Source organism: Pantherophis guttatus, chromosome 4 (genome assembly GCF_059756535.1).
Source record: "Pantherophis guttatus breed Tessera chromosome 4, ASM5975653v1, whole genome shotgun sequence".
Taxonomy (NCBI): domain Eukaryota; kingdom Metazoa; phylum Chordata; class Lepidosauria; order Squamata; family Colubridae; genus Pantherophis; species Pantherophis guttatus.
In genome coordinates, this window is record NC_142066.1 from 58,235,901 (window position 1) to 58,257,748 (window position 21,848).

General features: G+C 41.8%; 1 protein-coding gene and 1 long non-coding RNA gene across 3 annotated transcripts in view; one reads left to right on the forward strand and one right to left on the reverse strand.

Annotated features, from left to right (window-relative positions):
* Positions 1-21,848, reverse strand: part of PARM1 (prostate androgen-regulated mucin-like protein 1) — a 52,151-nt gene that overhangs the window by 4,185 nt on the left and 26,118 nt on the right. For both annotated transcript variants that reach the window (XM_034416101.3, XM_087892248.1), the window contains exon 2: positions 162-815. In XM_034416101.3, coding sequence (XP_034271992.1) covers positions 162-815 — 654 coding nt within the window. The remainder of the gene's footprint in view (positions 1-161; positions 816-21,848) is intronic.
* LOC148114118 (uncharacterized) lies at positions 628-11,809 on the forward strand. Its single transcript, XR_015733860.1, has 2 exons — positions 628-676; positions 10,196-11,809. It is a non-coding gene; the product is annotated as an uncharacterized LOC148114118 (long non-coding RNA).

A 21,848-nucleotide genomic window follows, 5' to 3' on the forward strand; every position in this document is an offset into this window, starting at 1 on the left:
ATTTGCTTGCCAAAGTTGAAGAAAAATGCTCAACTTCCATATTTGGTGCTCTCCATTTCATTGGTACTTGACACATACATGTATCTTTTAAATAAAAAGAAAAGAAGACATGATATAATAATATTATATTATTATATAAGTAGTTAACTATATTGGCTCACCTGAACTCAAAGCCTGCTGAACCTCTTGTATGGTTACCTCTGAGGAGAGTGTGGCACTGCCAATAGGAGTGATCTCAACAGTTGCTTTACTTGCTAAAGTCCCTTGAGAGCTTGATGAGATGAGTGGCTTAGTAGTGACTTCAGATGTGATTCCTTCAACAGGGTGTTTCTTGGAGGTCACAGGTACTGTGGACACTTCTGTACTTGATAACTGAGTAACCCAAGAGCTGGTGTAATCCTCAGGAGCAAATGAACTGCTGCTGATGGATGATACACTCATAATACCTGAAGTGGTGGCAACTACAGTTCCTGCAGAGGAAATATTAGTTGTTGCTGAGCTATGAACTGGCATCACCGAGGATGGCATTTGTTCTGTGCTTTGTAATCCAGTGCTTGGTTTTGATAACAAATTAGTTGTTGATACAGTCATCACTGATGTACTTGATGTGTCATTAGGTATAGACAATGAGGTTGTATCCTTTTCAGTAGGTGTCAGTGCAGTTGTAAAGGAAAACGTAAGAGGACTTGTAACTGTTTTTAAAATAATTTTTGATAAACTGCTGTTGAGTGTAGGGGTCTGATTGATTAATTCTGTTTTTAAAATGTTTGAGGCAATAGATGTATTTGTTGAGGAGATGGAGTAGATATTTAGTCCTGCATAAGAGAATATGAACATTTATATTAGTAGTCTCCAAGACAATACATTTACTTGCATCATTGTCTTTTAGATATCTGAATTAGCATAGGTACCATTATTAATGGGGTGGCATGGTGGCTCAAAGGTTAAGAAGCTGGGCTTACCATCTGGAAAGCCAGCAGCCCAGTTTGAAACCTGAGTGCTATATAATGGAGTGAGTTCCTGTCCTCACCCCAGCTCCTGCCAACTTAGCAGTTCAACAGTATGTAAATGCAAGTAGATAAATAGATACCATTTCTATGAGAAGGTCATAGCACTTTGTGACATCATGCTAGTCACATGACCACGGGCAATGGCCTTGAAACAGAGATGAGCACCACCCCCTATAGTTGGCAATGACTAGCGGAATAAAATCCACAAGGACTCTTTTACCTTTTCTTACCATAATAGTGTATTATAACTATTTTAAATTGCTATTTGTTTTGCTTGCCTTGGTTTATTTTCAGTAAGTTAATTATCATTATCCAACCCTGAAGGTAAACTTAGGTCAGAAAAAAAAAATCTTAAATAAAACAAAATAGAAGTTGCTATTTAGTCCTGTGGAAAAATGAAAGGACAGTACTTGGATAAATTATTCAGATGAGAACTATCTTTTCATGTTAGTATTTACACTCATCAAAATAGGGGTTAAAAAATACTGAATACTGGATAAATACTCTTATTGATATTACTCAGTGAAATAGGTGCATTCAAATGAAAAGCAGACCTGCAAACTTATGAACTATGTAGAACAAATATTTCTCTAATTGGCATTAGAAGACAATTAGAATTTGTCCAACTTCCTTAAAACACTAGCCAACTAGGAAATAAGATTTACTGCCAGAAGCAATAATTCAATTTCTGTTCCTTTTAAGCTTCTTTAGTGATAGGTTTTTTTAAACACTAACATGACTTGTCTGTTGCTAGCAGCAATGCCTCCAGGTCCCACTATCTGCTATAAGATCCCTGCTCTTTTCTCCTGCCCTATTGAGCCTGAGAGTCATCTTCTCTCTACAGGTAACCCTCAATTTACAATCACAATTGAGCCCAAAATTTATGTTGTTAAGTGAGAATTTGTTAAGTGAGTTCTGCCCCATTTTATGACATTTCGTACCACAGTTGTTCAGTGAATAACTGAAGTTGATAAATTAGTAATCTGGTTGTTAAGTGAATCCGGCTTCCCCATCCCCATTGACTTTGCTTGTCAGAAGGTTGTAAAAAGTAATCACATGACCCCAACATGCAGCAATGGTCATAAGTATGAACCAGTTGCCAAGCATCTGAATTTTGATCACATGATCATGGAGATGCTGCAAATGTTGTAGCTGTGAAAAATAGTCATAAGTCACTTTTTCTGTGCCATTGTAACTTTGAACGATCACTAAATGAATTGTTGTAAGTCAAGGACTACCTATATATAAAACATCTCACTTAAAACTATGAACTACATCAATACAATACTCAAGGATTAAAATTAAAAATATATACTCTATATGTAACCCATTTGCCACTGCAATCATAGATGCAGTACAAATACAGTTACAAGTTATAGTCCAATAATAGTTTCAAGTTAGAATTAAAATCTATGTTAACATTTCCTTTTAAATACAAAATTATTCTGGACATTGAAGTATATTCTCACAATTAGGTTAATCATTTTCAAGGAAGGAATCAAAAATTCTTTTCAGTAAAATATATATATATATTTTAAAATATATATATTTTAAAATAATTTTTAAAATATATATATTTGTTTTCTGATGTTTTCATGGGTGTTTGTATGTAGGTCTTTGGTTATTCGGGTTTTCTTCTGCGTAAAATTGGAGGTGTCTTGGCAATGTTTCGACGAAGTCTCATTCGTCATCTTCAGGCTGGTGTTTTCGGCTTCGTGCTTCTAGGAGCAATGTTGCCAAGACACCTCCAATTTTACGCGGGAGAAAACCCGAATAACCAAAGACACACACACACACACACACACACACACACACACTGTACAATATTCAGTTCAATTACAACACTCAAGTTCTGTTCCATTCCACTATGGGTAATTTTCCAGAATTGTTTGGTTTTATACCATTGCGACTACATATGATAAAAGACACAAAAGCAATCCAATCTATTTATTACATTTCAAAACTAGGAAAGGCATTGTTCATTTTAACAATAAAAACTGCAATAATATGTCAATTATCTTTTCTTGAAATTTCTACCATTGTACGTTTCTCTATTACTGTAGTCAAATTCTGCATCCAATTAATCATACAATCTTTGACCTCTTCAGATCATGAATAACAGAATAACAGAGTTGGAAGGGACCTTGGAAGTCTTCTAGTCCAACTTCCTGCTCAAGTAGAAGACCCTATACCAGTGATGGCTAACCTTTTTGCCGTCGCGTGCCAAAAGCGGGGGGGAGCGCAGGGGCGGTCAATGCGTCCCTCCCCCCCATGCATGCATGCGTAACCCCCCCCCCACACACCCCTGCTTTTGGCACGTGATGGCACAGTGGGCCCAGTAGGCCCCTTTTTTGCCCTCCCAAAGCTCCAGGGGCTTTCTTGGAACTTGGGGAGGGCGAAAACAGCCTCCCCCCCCTGGAGGCCCTCTGGAGGCCAGAAACAGCCCATTTCCCAACATCTGGTGGACCTGGAAGGCCCAAAAAGCAGCTGGCCAGCCCGCTCATGCGTGCTGGAACTGAGCTAGGGCAATGCTCGCGTGCCCACAGATATGGCTCCAGGTGCCACCTGTGGCACGCGTGCCATAGGTTTGCCATCACGGCCCTATATCATTTCAGACAAATGGCTGTCCAACCTCTTCTTAAAAACTTCCAGTGAACAACTTCTGAAGGCAATATTATGTTCCACTGATTAGTGGTTTCATTCTCTGGAAATTTCTTCTTAGTTTTAGGTTGGATCTCTCTTGCATAAGTTTCCATCTGTTATTTCTTCTCTTGCCTTCAGGTGCTTTGGAGAATAGGTCATCCCCCTCTTCTTTGTAAAGGATCTCAAATACTCATTTTCCTCATTAGGCATTCCCAGTTCCTGCAACTGTTCACCATATATTTTAGCCTCCAGCCCTCTAATCACTTTTGTTGTTCATCTCTGCACTTAATACCATTTTTTCTACCATGGTGACAAAAGTTGGACGCAGTATTCGAAGTGTGGTCTTACTAAAGCAGTGCATAGCAGCACTAATACTTCAGGTAATCTTAATAGTTTTCCTCTGTTAATGCAGCCTAGGACTGCACTGGGTTTTTTGACAGTTGCAAGACACTGCTGGCTAATGCAGGTAGTCCTTGACTTGTAACAGTTCATTTAGTGACCGTTCAAAGTTACAGCAGCACTGAAAAAAATGACTTAGGATCATTTTTCACACTTACAACCATTGCAGCATCTCCATAATCATGTGATCAAAATTCAAACACTTTCCAACCGACTAGTATTTATGATGGTTGCAGTGTCCCAGGATCATGTGATCAGCTTTTGTGAACTTCTGACAAGCAAAGTCAATGGGGAAGCCAGCCATGTTACTAATTTAACAACTGCAGTAATTCATTTAACAACTGTGGCAAGAATGGTTGTAAAATGGGGCAAAATTCATTGAACAAATACCTTGCTTAGCAACATAAATTTTGGGATCAATTGTGGTCGTAAATCAAGGACTATCTGTCCTTTAGTGGTTGTCCATTAGACTGTCTAGATCCCTCTCACAGTTACTGCTGTCAAACCAGGTATCATCTATTCTCTATCTGTGCATTTGGTTTTTCACGTAAAACCTTACTGTTCTTGCCACTGAATGGTATCTTGTTGGATAGGGCCTAGTTTGCCTTCAAGTCTGTAAAGATCCTTCTGAATCTTGAGCCTATCTTCTAAAGTGCTATTTCTCCTAGTTTAGTGTCATCGGTAAATCTGATGAGTTCCCTTTCTCCCCACATTTTTCTATCTTACCAAGAAGCAGTTTTGGGTTGTGGTCTACTTTGTTAAATACATTTTTGAAATCCAATTATGCTATGTTCACATTTCGCTGGTCCATTAATTTAGTCACTTTGTCAAAGAATAAAATAAGATTTGTTTGGCATGATTTGTTTTCAATAAACCTGTGTTAGCTTCTAGTAATAGTTTGTCTTTTGGGCGATAAAGTTGTCCCCTGGGTCATCAGGAACCTGTTTGATCTCCCACGAGGTGCAGAGTTTGTCTCTCAGTTGATATCAAGGTAGTTAAAGTCCTCCATTACTATTGCAGCGTACTACTTCCTGCACACCTAATCTAACCAATTAGCAAAAAATTCACCTATTTCCTCTGTTTGGTTGGGTGGTATGTAGGACGCACCTATTACAATGTCATTTCTTTTTCATTTTATATTAACACAAATACATTCAGCTATTCAGTTGTCAGTTGTTCATTAGTCAAGATAATACTAATCAATTAGGTCAAATGCTTTCCCTTAGTATACATAAGGTTTGGAAGTCAATGGCTACTAGCCATAAGTGGTTACCCTCAAGTTCAGCAGTTTAAGCTTCTTTAGATCAGGTATGGGGAACTCAAGCACAAGACTTCTGTTGAACTCATCTCCTGCCTAGGTTCCTGTGGGTCTCTACAGGAACAAAAGTCTGGATTAGAAGTCCTTTGAATTAGTCCAGCATGGTTGGTCTTCTGGCAGGAACCTCATCTTTGAAAAGAATTCAGCATTAAGTCTGATGAAACTTATATTTAACCCTTTCTAAACAAATGAACAGACGGAGCTAACAGGTTTGGTGGCCCTCAGCTGAAGTTCAAGCAGGAAGAAGAAGCAAGAGAGATGACGGACTAGAAAAAAAATCAACTTTATGGGGTGAAAACATCATCCCCTGAATAATTGCTAATTGTAAGAAAGACACTGTAACAGTGGCTGATTGCCCATAGTGAGTTCCTAACAAGTTTTCTTTCCAGGTGGATAACAGTACTGGACAGATAGCAATACTTTGGACATGGACCAGCACTTGTGACAATTCTTGGAGGAAGTTCACCTTCCAGCCTAAAAAAAGAAACATATCTTTATCACAAATACAATGGAAAGCACACCTGAAGAAAAAGTATCATACTGAAAAAGCTGCTACACTTCATCTGACAAAAAAGGAGGAAGATTATTATATAAGAGGTTGTTCAACTATGGATTGTGACCTCCTGGAGTACAACAAAAAATGGAATCATAAATATTGGTGGCACATAAAGATGGAGTTCTGTCATCCCACATTCCTTGGCTGCAAGAAAAATTGACATGGAAGCTGTTTGAAAAAAGTATGAATTATGCTATGGAGTGCCACAAAAATGTGTGTAGTTAATGCTAATGAAAATATGTATTAGGCCAACAAATGAAGCATAAACTCTTATAATAGGAGTTGACAAAGGAAATTATTTCTGCTTCACTGGAACCCAGAATCATCATTTAAATTTCACAAAAGAAACCGCCTAAGAGCAGTTATTTTAAGTCATGTATGAACTGACAGTGCAACAATACAACGAATTTGCAACACTAGAAACAGTTTGATAATAGAATTTGTGTGTGTTTGTGTAAATTTAGTGGTTGGCTCCTCTCTACTTGTTTCACAGGTGAAATAGGGGCTAGCTAGATCAGGAGTTTAGACTTCATGGCTTTTTTCCAATTCTATGGTTCTTTATATAACAGTTACTTTTGGATATTACTTAAAAATTCTGTCTTAATGTTGAATAATCCTGAACATTTTGGTTTCTTCTGCCGGAAGAGGTGGCTGAAGAAACCAACATGACTTGGTCTCCTCTTAAGAAATTAGAGATATATGTCAAAATGTTATTAGGAGAGCAACAAGCTAACTAGAGAACCACATGACTTAAAAACTTGTGTGGGCAACCTGTAGTACAGCCCTCAACTACTTTTTGCAGGTCTTAGACAACCATCAAACAACAAAGGAGAAACTTGTTTCCCAGTAATTGAGATGAAAACTAAATCATAATGTGATGTTAATTATAATGTTTTAAATTGTGCATTTTAAGTTCTAAAACTTCTATATCACAGTGAAAAAATAAAAGTCCACATTCTACCCCTAGAAGGAATTGTCTCTATAGGCACTGAGTGGTCCTTTTCTACTTTGTGGTTCCCAGGACTTTCAGAAATATTAGGAGTGGCCCTCAGCTGCTCAGGTTCTGAGAATGGAATTGCATAAGTTGTATCTAAATAAAGAATTTATAAGAGGAAAGCCATGTTAATCTATGACAGCCAAAAAAATAAAAAAATGAAAAAATCTAATGGCATCCTTTCAGAATAACAAATTTTATTAAAAGGCTTAAGCTTTCAGGACCCTTTCCAATAAACCATATATATTTATTTGGATGGTACCTTTTCTTATGACTTTAGGTGGCTTACAATAAATCCTCAGTATTAGAAATCTAATTCCCATTTTACTTGTGCATGTTTTCAATGTAAAATGTTCAATTTCCATATTTCTCTAAGCTCTAGGGAGCTGCTGCTAGTCAATGTGAACAATACTTAATATACTTTGGTTTCTTTGCTGTTAAGCTTTAATGTCTTTGCCATGGTTCAGCTGCTTTTAAATGCCAAAACAGTAATTAAGAATGTCTCTGACTAGAGTTATTCTGAAACTGACATCTAAGAAGAAAATAAGCAGCTCCTACAATCAATCAGCCTTGCTTGCGGTTAGTTTTTTTTTTTTTTTTAAATAAACATCCTTGGGTTTCTAACTTGCTTTCTAGATACCTTTCAAGTTGGCTAAAATTCAATTTTAACATTTCTCTGTCTTAATTGCAAGAAAGTGTAATGTTTTGCTCTGGGGTTTTATAATCAACTGTAACCTCCAGGTCAGATTACTTCTAGGTCATTTTTGACAAGGGAGTCTTTGAAACTGTTACAAGAGAAAAATAGCTTAATGCAACTTCAATTGCTTCTCATTTAGTATAGCCTATATATGGTTTCTACTTTCACCCTGAGAAATAGAGTTGGAAGAGATCTTGGAGATCTTCTAGTCCAACCCTCTGCTCAAGCGGAAGACCCTGTACCATATCAGACAAATGGTTGTCCAATCTCTTCTTAAAAACTTCCAGTGATGGAGCAACCACAACTTCTGTGGGCAACCCATTCCACTGATTAACTATTCTAATTGTCAGGAAACTTCTCCTTAATTCTAAGTTAGATCTCTCATGGATAAGTTTCCCTCTGTTACTTCTTGTCTTGCCTTCTGGTGCTTTGGAGAATAGGTTGAGCCCCCTCTTTTTGTGACAGCTTCTCAAGTATTGGAATACTGCTATCATGTAATCCCTAATTCTTTTCATTAGATTAGATGTACCCAATTCCTGCAACTGTTCTTCATATGTTTTAGCCTCTAATCCTCTTTGTTGGTCTTCTTTGTGTTCTTTCTAGTGTCTCAATATCTTTTTTTTTTTTTAAATATGGTGGCGCCCACAACTGGATGTAATATTCCAAGTGTGTTTTACAGAGACATTATAAAGTGGTGCTTCATGTGATCTTGATTCTATCCCTCTGTTAATCAACCTAGGGCTGCATTGGCTTTTTTGACAGTGCAGCACACTGAAGGCTCATAAATATAAGTGACTGTCTACCAGGGCTCCAAGATCCCTTTCATACTTACTGCTGTTTAGTCCGGTATCACCTATTCTATACCTGTGCAATTTTCTTACCTAAGGGTAAAACCTTATTTTTCTCATCACTAAATTTCATTTTGTTACATAGGGCCCATTTTGATAGATAAGACACGCCTGTGGCAATGTCATTCTTTTTTCCTTTTATACTGACCCAAATGCATTCAAGACAATTTTCATATTTATTTATTTATTTATTTATTTATTTATTTATTTATTTATTTATTTATTTATTATTTATTTATTTATTTATTTATTTATTTATTTATTTATTGTCATATTTATATGCCGCCCTTCTCCCAAGGGACTCGGGGCGGCTCACAGAATAAAACAACCCAACAATAAATAGAATTAAAATGTTAAAATCCGATTTAAAAACCCCAAATTAAAATGCACGGCAGATCAGGGAATTTGCTGAAACAGCCATGTCTTTAGGTCAGCGCGGAAGGTGCGGAGGTCAGGGGCCGTCCGGAGCCCAGTGGGTAAACCATTTCAGAGGGTCGGTGCGACCACAGAGAACGCCCTCATCCTGGGGGCTGTCAGCTGACACTGTCTGGCCAATGGGACCCGGAAGAGGGCAGTCCTATGTAAGCACACTGGGCGGTGGGAGGCCGGTAGGAGGCTGGTAGGAGGTAGTCCTGCAAGTATTGTTCTGCTGTATTTATTTCTTACATATAGCACAATTCCATCTCCCCTTTTATTAGGCATGTTTCTTCCACCAAGTTTCAGTAATGGCAACAATGTCATATCTGCCCTCATTTACATAGAAAATAGATGAACTTCCTGATAATCAGTTAGCTAAGGTGTTCAGGAAGCATATTGCAATAGTAAAGGGACAATCTTGAAACTGTAATGAGTATTAATTCATTTACAATGAATGGATTAAGACTTAATCTCTTTGAATACTTGAAATGTTTCTTTCCAGATTCTTCTTCCATCTGGCTATAATTTGTTGTTTATGAGGCAACTGACTTGCCTGCTATCTCTCCATTGTTTGTGTCTACATTCCTGAACCCTTAGCTTTCCATTGAAAGACTTTTTTTCTTTAAATATTTTCTTAAAACTTTTGTTTTAAGGGAAGAGAATTCATACGTGTTTCAATGCAAACTGAAGAATCAATCATACAATGTAAAAGCATAAAAAATAGCATGACATGTAGGTCATTAATATAATACGAATAGATTAAGAGAGATTGTGTAGAAATTTTCCAATCCCATTTTTGAATTATGGGGAAAAGCTGACGAAAGGATTTTTGCTGCCACATGAAATGTCATGGAACACTGAGTAAGAATTACTCTGACGTGCATTGGTTGTTTTCCCATGAAGGTGAAACTTCCTAATATTTACTTCAACATTAAACTCAAGGGTCAAGCAGATTCTCCAGCCTGAACATCAGGGAACGTATGTGTCTGTCAGGGAACGTATGTGTCTGTCGTTCGGGGACGGTTGCATAGATATTCCATTTATATCTGAATCTGATATCTGAACTTTATGAAAAATTGACACTGATAAGAGTACTCTTGAAATTTATAAGTCCTTTCCCTATGAAACCAATTCTGTCTGCTGTGAAACCTGGGTTCTCTTAGATAGTTTGCAGGGTAGAAACAGGAAATCATACAGTGAAGAGATGAAAATATAGAAAATATATAGAGAAAAATTTCTTTCTTAAGGCTTTTCTGATTAGATTTGCTGTTTCTTTGGTGTTTGACTTCACTTGTGTTCATGCCTCATTTCAGGGTTCAGTATGAAGATTTCAATCATTCACCAACATATTTGCTTCTGGGAAGTGTTATGCAAATCAAAGTTAGAAAGATGGCAACAGAACGCTGTGATTCAAGCCCTGCCTCTTTTTGTATGTATACCACTGCATGCTAATCAGCCTGACATCAATACCTGTGAAGATCCAGGAAAAGATAATCAAGCAATAGATGTGTGGACATTTACAAACAAGCAAGGCTATTATTAGAAGCTAACATGAGTGTCTCAAAAACAGAACATGCCAGAAAAACATTATTGTATTCTCTGACAAAGTGTGATGACCTGGAGCGAGGCACAGAAGCAACACAGTCAGAGAACAGTTCTAACACCCCTTTATTGCTCTAACTTTCCCCCAAACGTCTCCACATTTACTGCAAGTCCTGGAGCAAAGCTCTCAAATGCACCTCCAACAGCCTCTGGCTGCGAGTAGTCCAGCAAGCAAAGTTAGCAAGGCAGCAACCTAGGCAAGAAGTCCAGTGAGGCAGGCAAATCAGGCAAGGCACACAAGGCAAAGCTCAGCAAAATCCAGACATCAACAACTGCATGTGAGGCTCCATGGATTCAACACTTGTTCCCGACAGATGGCCCTCCCGACAGTGTCTCTTTAAATCTCAATCCCCAGGTTAGCCTTGTGAAGAGGAGCAGGGTGCTCTCCTCCCAAATCGTTGGGTTGCCCTGACCTGATCCTGCCTCTTCTCCATTCTTCATGCTTGGGGATCAGCGAGGTACGGTAATTGCTCATCACCACCGCTCCATCGCTTCTCTTCTCCACTGCCTGCCCTGCCTCCCCACTTGGCCTGATCTTCCTGCACCCCTCTTCTTTGCTGGCGCCCCTTCCCAGGCCCAAGAGACCCAGGATTGCCTTGTCCTGCTCTGTGGTCGCTCCTCGGGTCGCCCTAGCTTCATCTTGTCCTGAGACTCAGACTCCAATGGGGTCATGATACAAAATGATTAAATTAATGGAACAGCAAAATACTGTGGGCATAGTATATTTGGACTTCATTAAGGCATTAGACAAAGCAGACCACTGCCTACTTTTTGTAGGCAGTGGTCTGCCTACAATGGGATACATAGATATATCATCACTACCAGATGAATTTGTAACTGGCTGACCAACTGCACTCAGTGTGTAGTCCTCAATGGAACTACATCTACATGAAGGGAAGCATGCATTGGGGTACCCTAACATTCTCTCTTGGGTCCAGTACTCTTTAACATCTTCATAAAGACCTAGCAACCCCAGAAGAAAAAACAGGAGTCATCTACAATATACAATGTAAGAACTACAACAACCACTAGGTAGGACAAACAAGCAGAAGACTGGCAGAACACATCCATGAACACCAACTGGCAGTCAGAAGACATGACAAAAATTCTTTAATTTCACAACATATAGACCGATTTAACCATAGTTTCAATTGGGAAAATATGTCAATCCTAGACGGGGCCAAGTTCAAAAATGCCAGGGAATTTCTAGAAGCCTGGCATTCTTACAAATCAGCCATCAATAGACACATCTATAAATTAACTAGAGATTATACTATAATTATATAACTATAGATTAACAACTTCTATAGACTATGCAAAAGAAATAATTAACCAGCCCAAAGAGAAAAAGACTCCAGCACTTCTCCACTAGTAATCAGCACTCAGATCAGCATAGATTAACTCCAAAGTTAACTTCAGACCAACAATCAAGTAAGCAATACCCCAATCAAGAAACTGCCAAAGAGCCATCAGTAAACAGCCCAACCAAAGAATCTCTAAGGCCACCCATACCCACACAGACAAGGAAGACACCAGAATATAAACTTAAAGCAAACAGCTTATTACCAATGGTGATGTTATCCAGGTAGGGTAATGAAATGTTTGCAAGAAAAAAGCAAGCTCAGAGAACACCAAGGACCCCTCATTTCAATCCTGAGCTACAAATATTCTCCTTTATTGGTATCTTCATAAACAATTTAGATGAGGGGATATAAGGGGAACTCATCAAATTTGAAGATGATACCAAGTTAGCAGGAATAGCCATACTCAAGAAAATAGGCACAAATTGAAAAAGACAAACTTGGCAAACTTGAACACTGCACTCTATCCAACAAAACACAATTCAGTAGTGAGAAAATAAGGTCTTAGGTGGGAAAAACCAAATGCACAGGTACAGAATAGGTGAGGAGGATCTATGAGTCCTAGTGGACCACTTAAATATGAGCCAACAGTGTGTTGCAGGTGTCAGAAAAGGGGCGTTGGTCCTACCTGATACGCTCCTTCTCGTTGAGTGGAGACAGCAGCCAGGATGGGTAGCAGCAGCCAATCAGCATGAAGGACTGAGTCTATCAATAATATCAAGTCCCGCCCTTGTTGCCGGGCAGACCCGCTTTGACGAAGGACTGAAGAGATAGACTCGGCGTGTGGGAGACGAAGAAACCAAGTTCCAGAAGAAAACAAGGAGAGAGAAGCACCAGACTGGCAAAACACAAAGGGAAGGTCTGGCTGCTGTCTCCACTCAACGAGAAGGAGCGTATCAGGTAGGACCAACGCCCCTTCTCCATTGAGAGTGGAGACAGCAGCCAGGATGGGACATACCCCAGTTCACTGTCCCGAAGGTAGGGTGGGGCCAGACTGGTGTGAAACGACCTCCCCAGCAACCACCTGTTGCAACACTTGTCTACCAAACGCAGCCTCAGCGGAAGCAAATGTATCGATTTTGTAGTGCCGAATGAATGGAACAGGTGAAGACCACGTAGCCGCCCGGCATATTTCCAATAGCGAAGCTTGAGTAGACCAGGCCGCCGACGTGGACGCACTGCGAGTAGAATGTGCTGTTACACGAGCCGGTCGCGGGAGCGAACGGAAGTCATAGGCCGATGCGATGGTTTGCCAGATCCAACAGCCAATTGTAGATGCTGTCACACGGAGACCCAGGGAAACGGGTAAGAAGGATACAAACAAGGACTCCGAACGGCGGACCTCAGCCGTTCTCTTCAGGTAAATTCGCAGCGCCCAACGAACGTCCAAGGTGTGCCAACAACATTCCCGAGGATGAGATGGTCTGGGACAGAAATTAGGTAGTCTGAGTTCCTGGGATCGATGAAACACTGAGTTGACCTTCGGGAGGAAGGTGGGATCCAGACGGAGCACCACACGATCAGCATGAAAAACACACAGATCCGAGCGAATCGACAAGGCGGCTATCTCCGAGATACGTCGGGCCGAAGTTATGGCCACTAAGAAGGCGACCTTGCAGGATAACAACCGGAGACTCGTTGTCTGCAACGGTTCATAAGGAGGGCCCATAAGTGAGTTCAACACCAACGGCAAGTCCCAAGTTGGATAGCGATGCAACACCGGGGGAGATATGTTAGCAGCACCCCGGAGGAAACGTCGAATCAGAGGATGCTGTGCCAAGGATGAGAGAGAACCACAGCGAAGAACGGAAGAGATAGCTGCTACCTGGCGTCTCAAGGTGTTAGGAGAAAGGCCCTCCGAGAAACCCTTCCGAAGGAACACCAACACGTCCACAATAGATGCCTGAAGGGGTGAAACATCATGACTGGCACAATACGAGCAGAAGGCCCGCCAGGTAGCCGAGTAAATCCGGTCTGTCGAAGGACGACGAGAGGCTTGGATAATCTGGATCACATCGCCAGGAATGTTTGCGGCACTCAGGCATTGCCGCTCAACCGCCAGGCGGTCAAGCTGAGCCAAGGCAGGTCTGGATGAAATAGAGCACCTTGAGTGAGGATGTCCTGATCGAATGGGAGACGCCAAGGCGGGGCGATTGAAAGAGACACAAGGTCCGCAAACCAAGGCCTCCGAGGCCAGTGAGGGGCTAACAATATCACCTCCGCCCGCTCTGTCAGGATTTTGCGGATGACCTTGGGAATCAGAGAGGTCGGAGGAAAGGCATACAATAGGCCCCGAGGCCAGGGGATCACAGAGCATCGGCGGCAACGGCTTGAGGTTCTGGGTAACGGGCGATGAAGAGAGGTAGTTGAGCATTCAGGTGCGTGGCGAAGAGATCGATCACAGGAGAGCCGAACCGAAGAATCAGGTCTTGAAAAATGCGAGGATGAAGCCGCCACTCCGCAGCGTCTACCTGTTGACGGCTCAGCCAGTCCGCTTGAGTATTGCTGATCCCTGAGATGTGCTCTGCGCGAAGAGAGCTGAGATGGTGTTCCGCCCAGAGCCCTATCGCCAGAGCCACGGACAGCAGGGACTTCGACCTGGTGCCTCCCAGTTTGTTGAGGTGTGCCTTTGCAGTGACATTGTCTGTGAGCACCAGCACGTGTGCCCCGGTCACCAGGTGACGGAATGCCCGGAGGGCCAGGAAGACAGCCTGCAGTTCCAGCCAGTTGATCGGACGGGAGACGTCCCGACCAGTCCAAGTTCCTTGAGCTATCTGCCCTTGACAATGAGCCCCCCAACCGTGGAGACTGGCATCCGAGGTGACCACTACCCGTTGAGGTTCGAAGAAGAGGGAGCCGGCTGACAGAGCTGGTGATTTCCACCACTTGAGGGACCTGCGAACTGCTGGGGGAACAGGAATCGGCTTTGCTGAGGTGGCTCTTCCCGCCTTCTGCAAAGGTAAAAGAAACCATTGGAGCTCCCGGGCATGGAGCTGAGCCCAGGGAACAATGGCTATGGCGGAAATCATTTTCCCTAGGAGCTGGGAAAGAACATAAGGGGACACAGTACGACACCTCTCAATCCTAACAATCAGGTCTTGCAGGCTATCCTGTCTTTCTGATGATAGAAATACCCTCCCCTGGACGGAATCAATAAGAGCCCCTAAATGGACCAGGGAGGTACAGGGAACCAAGTGGCTCTTTTCAAGGTTAATCGAAAAACCATGAGAAGCCAAAGTCTCCAGAGTTAGCTGGAGATCTCGAACAGCCTGTTGGGGAGAAGAGGACAAAACAAGAATATCGTCCAGGTAACAAAGTAACCTAACTGAACGAACCCTGAGGTAGGCCGCCAAGGCCGCTAACACTTTAGTAAAGGTACGGGGAGCAGAGGAAAGTCCAAAGGGCAAGGCCCTGTACTGATAATGGACCCCCCCCGTAACAAAATCTTAAATAACGTCTATAAGAATGACAAATCGGAACATGCAAATAGGCCTCCGTTAGATCAATAGAGGATAGGAGATCACCCCTCCTAACACCGTCGAGAATGGATTTTAAAGATTGCATCTTGAATTTATGGTATACCACATACCGATTCAATTTCTTAAGGTCCAGAATGGGTCTCCACCCCCCCGAGGATTTGGGCACCAGAAAAACCTGGGAATAGAAACCCGTACCCCGTTGGTCAGGGGGAACAAGTTGGATAGCACGGATGGAAAGGAGATGCTGAACCGCAGAGTCCATAAGGACCCGTTTCTCCGGGTTACGAGAAATCGGACAGCAAACAAAGGCACTCGGAGGAGGGGAAAGAAATTCGATGGCCAAACCCGATTTTAACGTGGCCAGGACCCATTTATCAGAGGTTGATCTCTCCCAGGAGGCAACAAAGAGGGCCAACCTGCCGCCTATGGGAGGATCTGAGATGCAACTAACGACGGCGTCAGTAGGGGCGACCTCCTCCCCCCCGAAAGGGCCGTTTAGTGACAAAGGCCCGATCCCGAGCTGATCTATCCTGAGAACTCCGGAACCTATTAAGGTTAGTAGAAGGCCGCGAGGAACCAAAAGAGGAAGACCCACCCGCCTCGTTACCTCTAAATTGAGAACGAGGGGCATAAGGAGAAAAACGGGACTCCCCCCTGCGGAAGATAGGAGCTAAGATTTTCTTCTTGTCTCTCGTTTCCGTGAGAAACGGGTCCAAGGCATCCCCAAACAACTTGGCATCCCCAAAGGGAACTGATGCCAGACGCCATTTATGTCTGGCGTCGGCCTGCCAGTGATGCAACCATACTAATCGGCGAGCGGCCACAGAGGAAGCCAGAGCCTTGGAAGCAAAACGGGCGGCGATCAGCGAAGAGTCCGCTGAAAACTGCAGGGCAGCGACAATCTTGTTAAGGTCCTGCTTAATCCGCAAATCATCCGGTGATAATTTTTCCTGCAGCTGCCGCAACCAGAGTAGAGTAGTCCGGTTAAAGAAGGAGGCAGTGGTTGCGGCTCGAATAGCCCAGGCAGAACCCTGATGAGCTCGCTGCAGGACTAAGTCCGAACGGCGTTCATCAGGACGTAAAGCTTCATCCGCGTCCCCTGGAATATTGACGTTAGGCAGCAAGGCGACGATGGGAGCGTCGACAGAAGGAATTTGGAGGATGGAATCCAATTCCGAAGCCACATTAAAATTCCGTCGATCGTTGGCCGAAGGTAGTGCAGCCGAAGTTGGAGAGGACCACTGCCGCTTAACAGTATCCAGGAAAAGAGGCGGAGTCAGCACTGATGTAGTCGGCCTAGCCAGTTCTGCAAACATAGGGTCTAACGAGTCAGTTGAAGATGAAGGCACCGGATCTACAACTGGAGAAGACATACGAGCCGTGGAAACAGCTTTAAACAATAATGATTTGAATAATGACTGCGGGAACAACCCCGTGAAGGCAGGCTGGTCCGGTGGAAGGTTTTCATCGTCGGAGAGGCCCGAGTCGCTGAGCTCAGCATCTGTCATAGTTGAAAGATGACTAGAGTGGGAACAGGAAGGGGAGCCAGGAACTCTGTGATGGGCCCTCTCAGAGGAAGAGCGTTCCGGAGAATCTGGAGAAACCGACCTCACTGATCCTGCGTGGCTGGAAACACAGGAACGGGCAGCCAGGGACCTCTGCACCGCAGCCTCAATCATACATTGAATCTGTTCTGGTGAAAGCTGGCCAGGGATCTGACCAGACATCAGCTGGGCCTCAGGAGCTGTAGGAGGAGGAGGCAAGGATGGAGGCACAGAAGCAGAAGAAGCCGGGGGACCAGGCAAAGAAGAATCTTGCAAGGGCGTTGGTTGTGAGGAAACAGGTTGGGAGGAGGCACCAACTCCCCAAAGATCAGTAGTAGAAATAGTCACGGGGCAATCCTGTAGTGACATCTGATCTGGAGTGATGGAGCGAGGGGCAGGAGCTGGGCTTGGAATCTCGCTCGTTAAAGATGCCTGGTTGCCAGAACCATGGAGGTTAGCAGAGGCCTTATCACACAATTTCTTTAAAACTCTGTCCCTCCTTTTCTCAGCCTTGGATATAGTGCCATACTTATCAGGCCTGGAACAGGCGCCAGGTGCATGTGAAACTGGGGATGGCTCCTGAGAGGCCTCCCGAGCCAATGATTGCGCAACAGACAGGGAGTCTGAGCTGTGAGTGCCAGATGTACCGGCTCTGCGGCCGTGTTTGGACTTTGCAAGTGCTTTAGGCATAATGCTGGCAGAAATCACCCCAAGGGAGCACAGGAAATAATTACAAGTCCACAAGATTAAATGTGCTGTTCAATAATGAAATGGGGGCGCTAGACCCCACTAAGCAGTCCCTTGAAATAGCACAATCCAGATGAGGCAGGCGGCGTAAAAGCTCCACAAAGCCTGCTATTTTGGGTGACAAGGCTGTAAGTACAACAGAGCAGACAATAGGGCAATGTTAAAATATGTCAGGAGCCTCCAGATGACAGTTATCAAGGAGAATCAAAGTTCAAATAGTCCTGAAACTTTTGAAATTTGTAGAAGGTGGTGCTGTTTGTCAGAGAGGGGAGCAGACAGGGCTGAAGACAGCTCAGAGTTCTTAGAGTAACAGACAGCTCAGAGTTCTTAGAGTAACCAAGGCAGGGCTGGATTAATGATGAAATAGGCAACAAAATGGCCGCCACTGAAAACTTGAAGCAATTCCCTCCTAAGGGCAGAGATATCTCCGATGGTAATGAGGCTTTGAACACGAGCGAAGAAATAGCCTCCAAAATGGCCGCCACCCTCACAACGAAGCCAAAGTCTTGAGGGCAAACAAAATGGCCGCTCACAAATCCCAACTCTGCAAAGGGCGGCAAACAATCAATTTGAAACAAAATGGCCACCGCAACTTGAAGCAGGCAATGCGAGCCTGTCAGAGTCAAATGGAGGCAAAAAAAACCCTGAACGAAACAGATCTAAGAAATTAGCTCAGCACCGCACTGCCAGCAGAAAAAACAATCCCCCCCCCCCCCAGGGGCGATAGGGAAATGAAAAAACGGCCTGTGAAGAGGAGGATACACAAATTTAACTATACCAGAATAAAGCGTTGTCAACAGTTCGAAATTTAGTAAACCGATCAGGGAGGAAGCCAATAAATCGCAGTCGAGGAAATCAGAAATATCCAAATAAACAGAGCTAAATAGCCAGAAAGGGTAAGAGCTAAAGACCCACACGCCTAATCAAGCTGAAGGACTGAGTCTAAAGCGGGTCTGCCTGGCAACAAGGGCGGGACTTGATATTATTGATAGACTCAGTCCTTCATGCTGATTGGCTGCTGCTACCCATCCTGGCTGCTGTCTCCACTCTCAATGGAGAATGAAGTCCTAAGCTGCATCAACAAAAGTGTACTATCAAGATCACTTGAAGTGTTAGTACCCCTTTATACTGCCTTGCTAAGATCATATTTGAAATATTGCATTCAGTTATGGCTGCCACAGCACAAAAAGATGTTGAGACTCTAAAAACAGTGCAGAGAAGAGCAAGAAAATTGATTATGGGCTGGAGACTAAAACATATGATGAATGGTTGCAGGAACTGGGTATGTTCCATTTCTAATGAAGAGAAAGATTACAGCTTGAGCTGAGGGTTGGATAGAAGACATCGAAGGTCCCTTGCAATTTAGTTATTCTGTTATCCTTTTTAAATCAAAATCAAATTGTTCTGCATTTTGATTTGTAATGGAAGCAGTGTAGAAAAACAAATTGTTCTTCATCTGTTCAATGATTTTACTTTCAGAGAAGAATAATTTCAGAAAGATAGCTTATCTCAATTTGTGAGAACATCATCACTGTATTAAGTAATCTTAGACTGCTTGAAAAGAGAACATTAGTCAAATTAATGGTAGAAAAAGGAGGGAACTGAAAGATGAATCTTTTGATTTGAGTAGAAGGAATTTTTAATGGTGCTGATGATCTGCCCTTCCCTATCAAGTCCTCTCAGCATACAAGAACTTGAGAGTCTTAAATCTTGTTCATGACAATGGACTGCCACTGGTACAGGACAACCTGTAAGGAACAGCACAAGTAGAAAATGTTATTTGGATGCTAAACCCAGAACAGGTTTAATTACTGGAATATCAATGCAGGTGTAGAGCTAGTCATATGATATATTTGACACCTGACGCCAATGTGCCTATTATGTTCAAAAGACCTAAGTATCAGTCTCAAAGAGAATAATGCCTTTAGCAATGTTTTGGGCTCAACCTTGCTCACGCAAAGCACCTGACTTAAGAGGCGCGAAGCGCGTGCACAAAGAGAACCGGTAGTAAAGCCAGTTAGAACCCACCACTGTTAAAGATGCCTCCAATTGAATGAGCTTGTTAGGAATTCTATCAACAGATAGAATGAACAGATGAACAATTCTAAGATGAAAGAATCAAGGATTCTGGAATCAGAAACAAACTAAGCTAAGAAGCTAATCAAATGTGACTAGGTTTAGCTTGCCAACACACCTGTAGCAACATTTTGTAGTTGACAGTACACATGAAAAACTCAAGGTTGCAAAAAGAAAACATAGCAGCTGTAGATCTGAAATGGAACAAATGTGCAACTGTTGTTTGATGTGACTATTAGCACACTTTCTGGTTTACATGGTAGAAATGAAAACATTCGTATCCTTCCAGTTTACAGAAGAAACATCAAGAAAAAAAACTTCCACTTATCTGTCTTTTAACTCTGTATTTATGAAGGTCTTTGCCAGCAACATATCAACAAAATGTTAGCTGGAGGTAGGACTAAATTTGATCAGAGACCTGGCATGAAGAGTGGGAATATTTAGCCTTTTCCTCCCACACTGGATCTTAAACTAACATTATCTTCCTGAAGTTATTACTTATTCTGCAGAAGGGGAAGGGGAAGAATTTAACTTCTGTACCTGTTTATTAGTTTTCCTGCCAACTTTGTAGGAAGGAGGTAAGCTTAGGAAAATAGTTTGGGAGAAAAAGTCTCACTCTTTTCACCGTCCATGTCTTAATCAAATTAATAACCTCAAACAGCTTTTCTCAATTAAAAAAAAGGTAAGCAAGTCAACTGTTTTGTTTTAGAACATAAAAACCAAGTACAAAACCTTTGATTATAACTCCAAGTCACATATTTATCCACCCAGAAGAACAGTAGGCATTGATTTGTGAGACCAAAGGTTTTCTTCCCTTTATTGCTATTTATTTATTCATTCATTCACCTATTTATATATTATCTCCTCAGGGCTTCACACCCACAAGCTTAGAATATTTTAAGAATATACTTTTTTTTTAATGTAAACATGATTTCTCCTTTAAACCTGTCTTTAAGCTCTTTTTTCCTTTTAAAAAAAAGATGATCGGTATAAATCATTACTGTGACTATTGTGGTTTGTAGCTAAAGCATGTTATTTATTTTGTCATATTTATAAGCCACCAATCTCTCAGACAAGTGATTCTGGGAAGCACTGTAGTCCAATACCATTTATGTTATTATGATGCAATGTCAATGTCAAAACAGGGCTTTTATGTTTCTTTTTTTTAATTCATCTGCTTTCCAGTTTGTGTACTTTTCTTGCAGGCAAAGTTCTACAGCTTATTTTGCATCCTTTCCTGTCTTCAGATTTTTTTGTATTTCCCCACTTCGGGGAAGCATATAACCCATATGTTATGGGAGAATAGAATAGAATTCTTTATTGGCCAAGTGTGATTGGACACCCAAGGAATTTATCTTGGTGCATATGCTCTTGGAGTACATAAAAGAAAAGATGTATTCATCAAGAATCATAAGGTACAACACTTAATGATAGTCATAGAGAAACAGTCAATATAAATCTCAAGGATACCAGCAACAAGGTTACATACAGTCATAAGTGGGAGGAGATGGGTGATAGGAACGATGAAAAGATTAATAGTATATTATGGGAGTCTCCACCAGTTGGGGTCCACCAAATATAAAGAAACTAGTAGTCTCAGAGTTCCAAATCACTGACTGAATGCTGTTAATCTTGGCCTATATTAATGAAGTTTTTAAAACAAATTAGGAGGGAAATTCAAATATTTTTCCTATATGTTTGTATTTCTTCTTTTTATATCTGAAAACTGCATTAAGCACAATTTTTGTATATTAATAAAACATAATTTTCAGTGGAGAAATTTATGCTAATAATTAGAAGAGTAACATCTAATTAAACTGTCCAAAATAATTTGTGGAGATAATAAAAAATATTAGCAAAGATGAATGTAAACTACCTTTTGGAGCAAAAGAAAATATAAATTATTTTCCATTTTCACAAAATCCAATGTTAAACTACAGCCATCTTGATCTAGGACCTAACAGTACATAACCTGCTATCCCAATCCTGGACCCAAATTAACAACTATTCATTAATTTTCCATATCATTAGTTAGTCAAGAAACATGGCCCTTATACAATAGCACCACAATCTCTGTTGCTTACTTTGAATTAATGTGGACTGAAGTTTCTATGAACCTAGAGAAATGAATACAAAGACTATTTACTTCTTGAATAG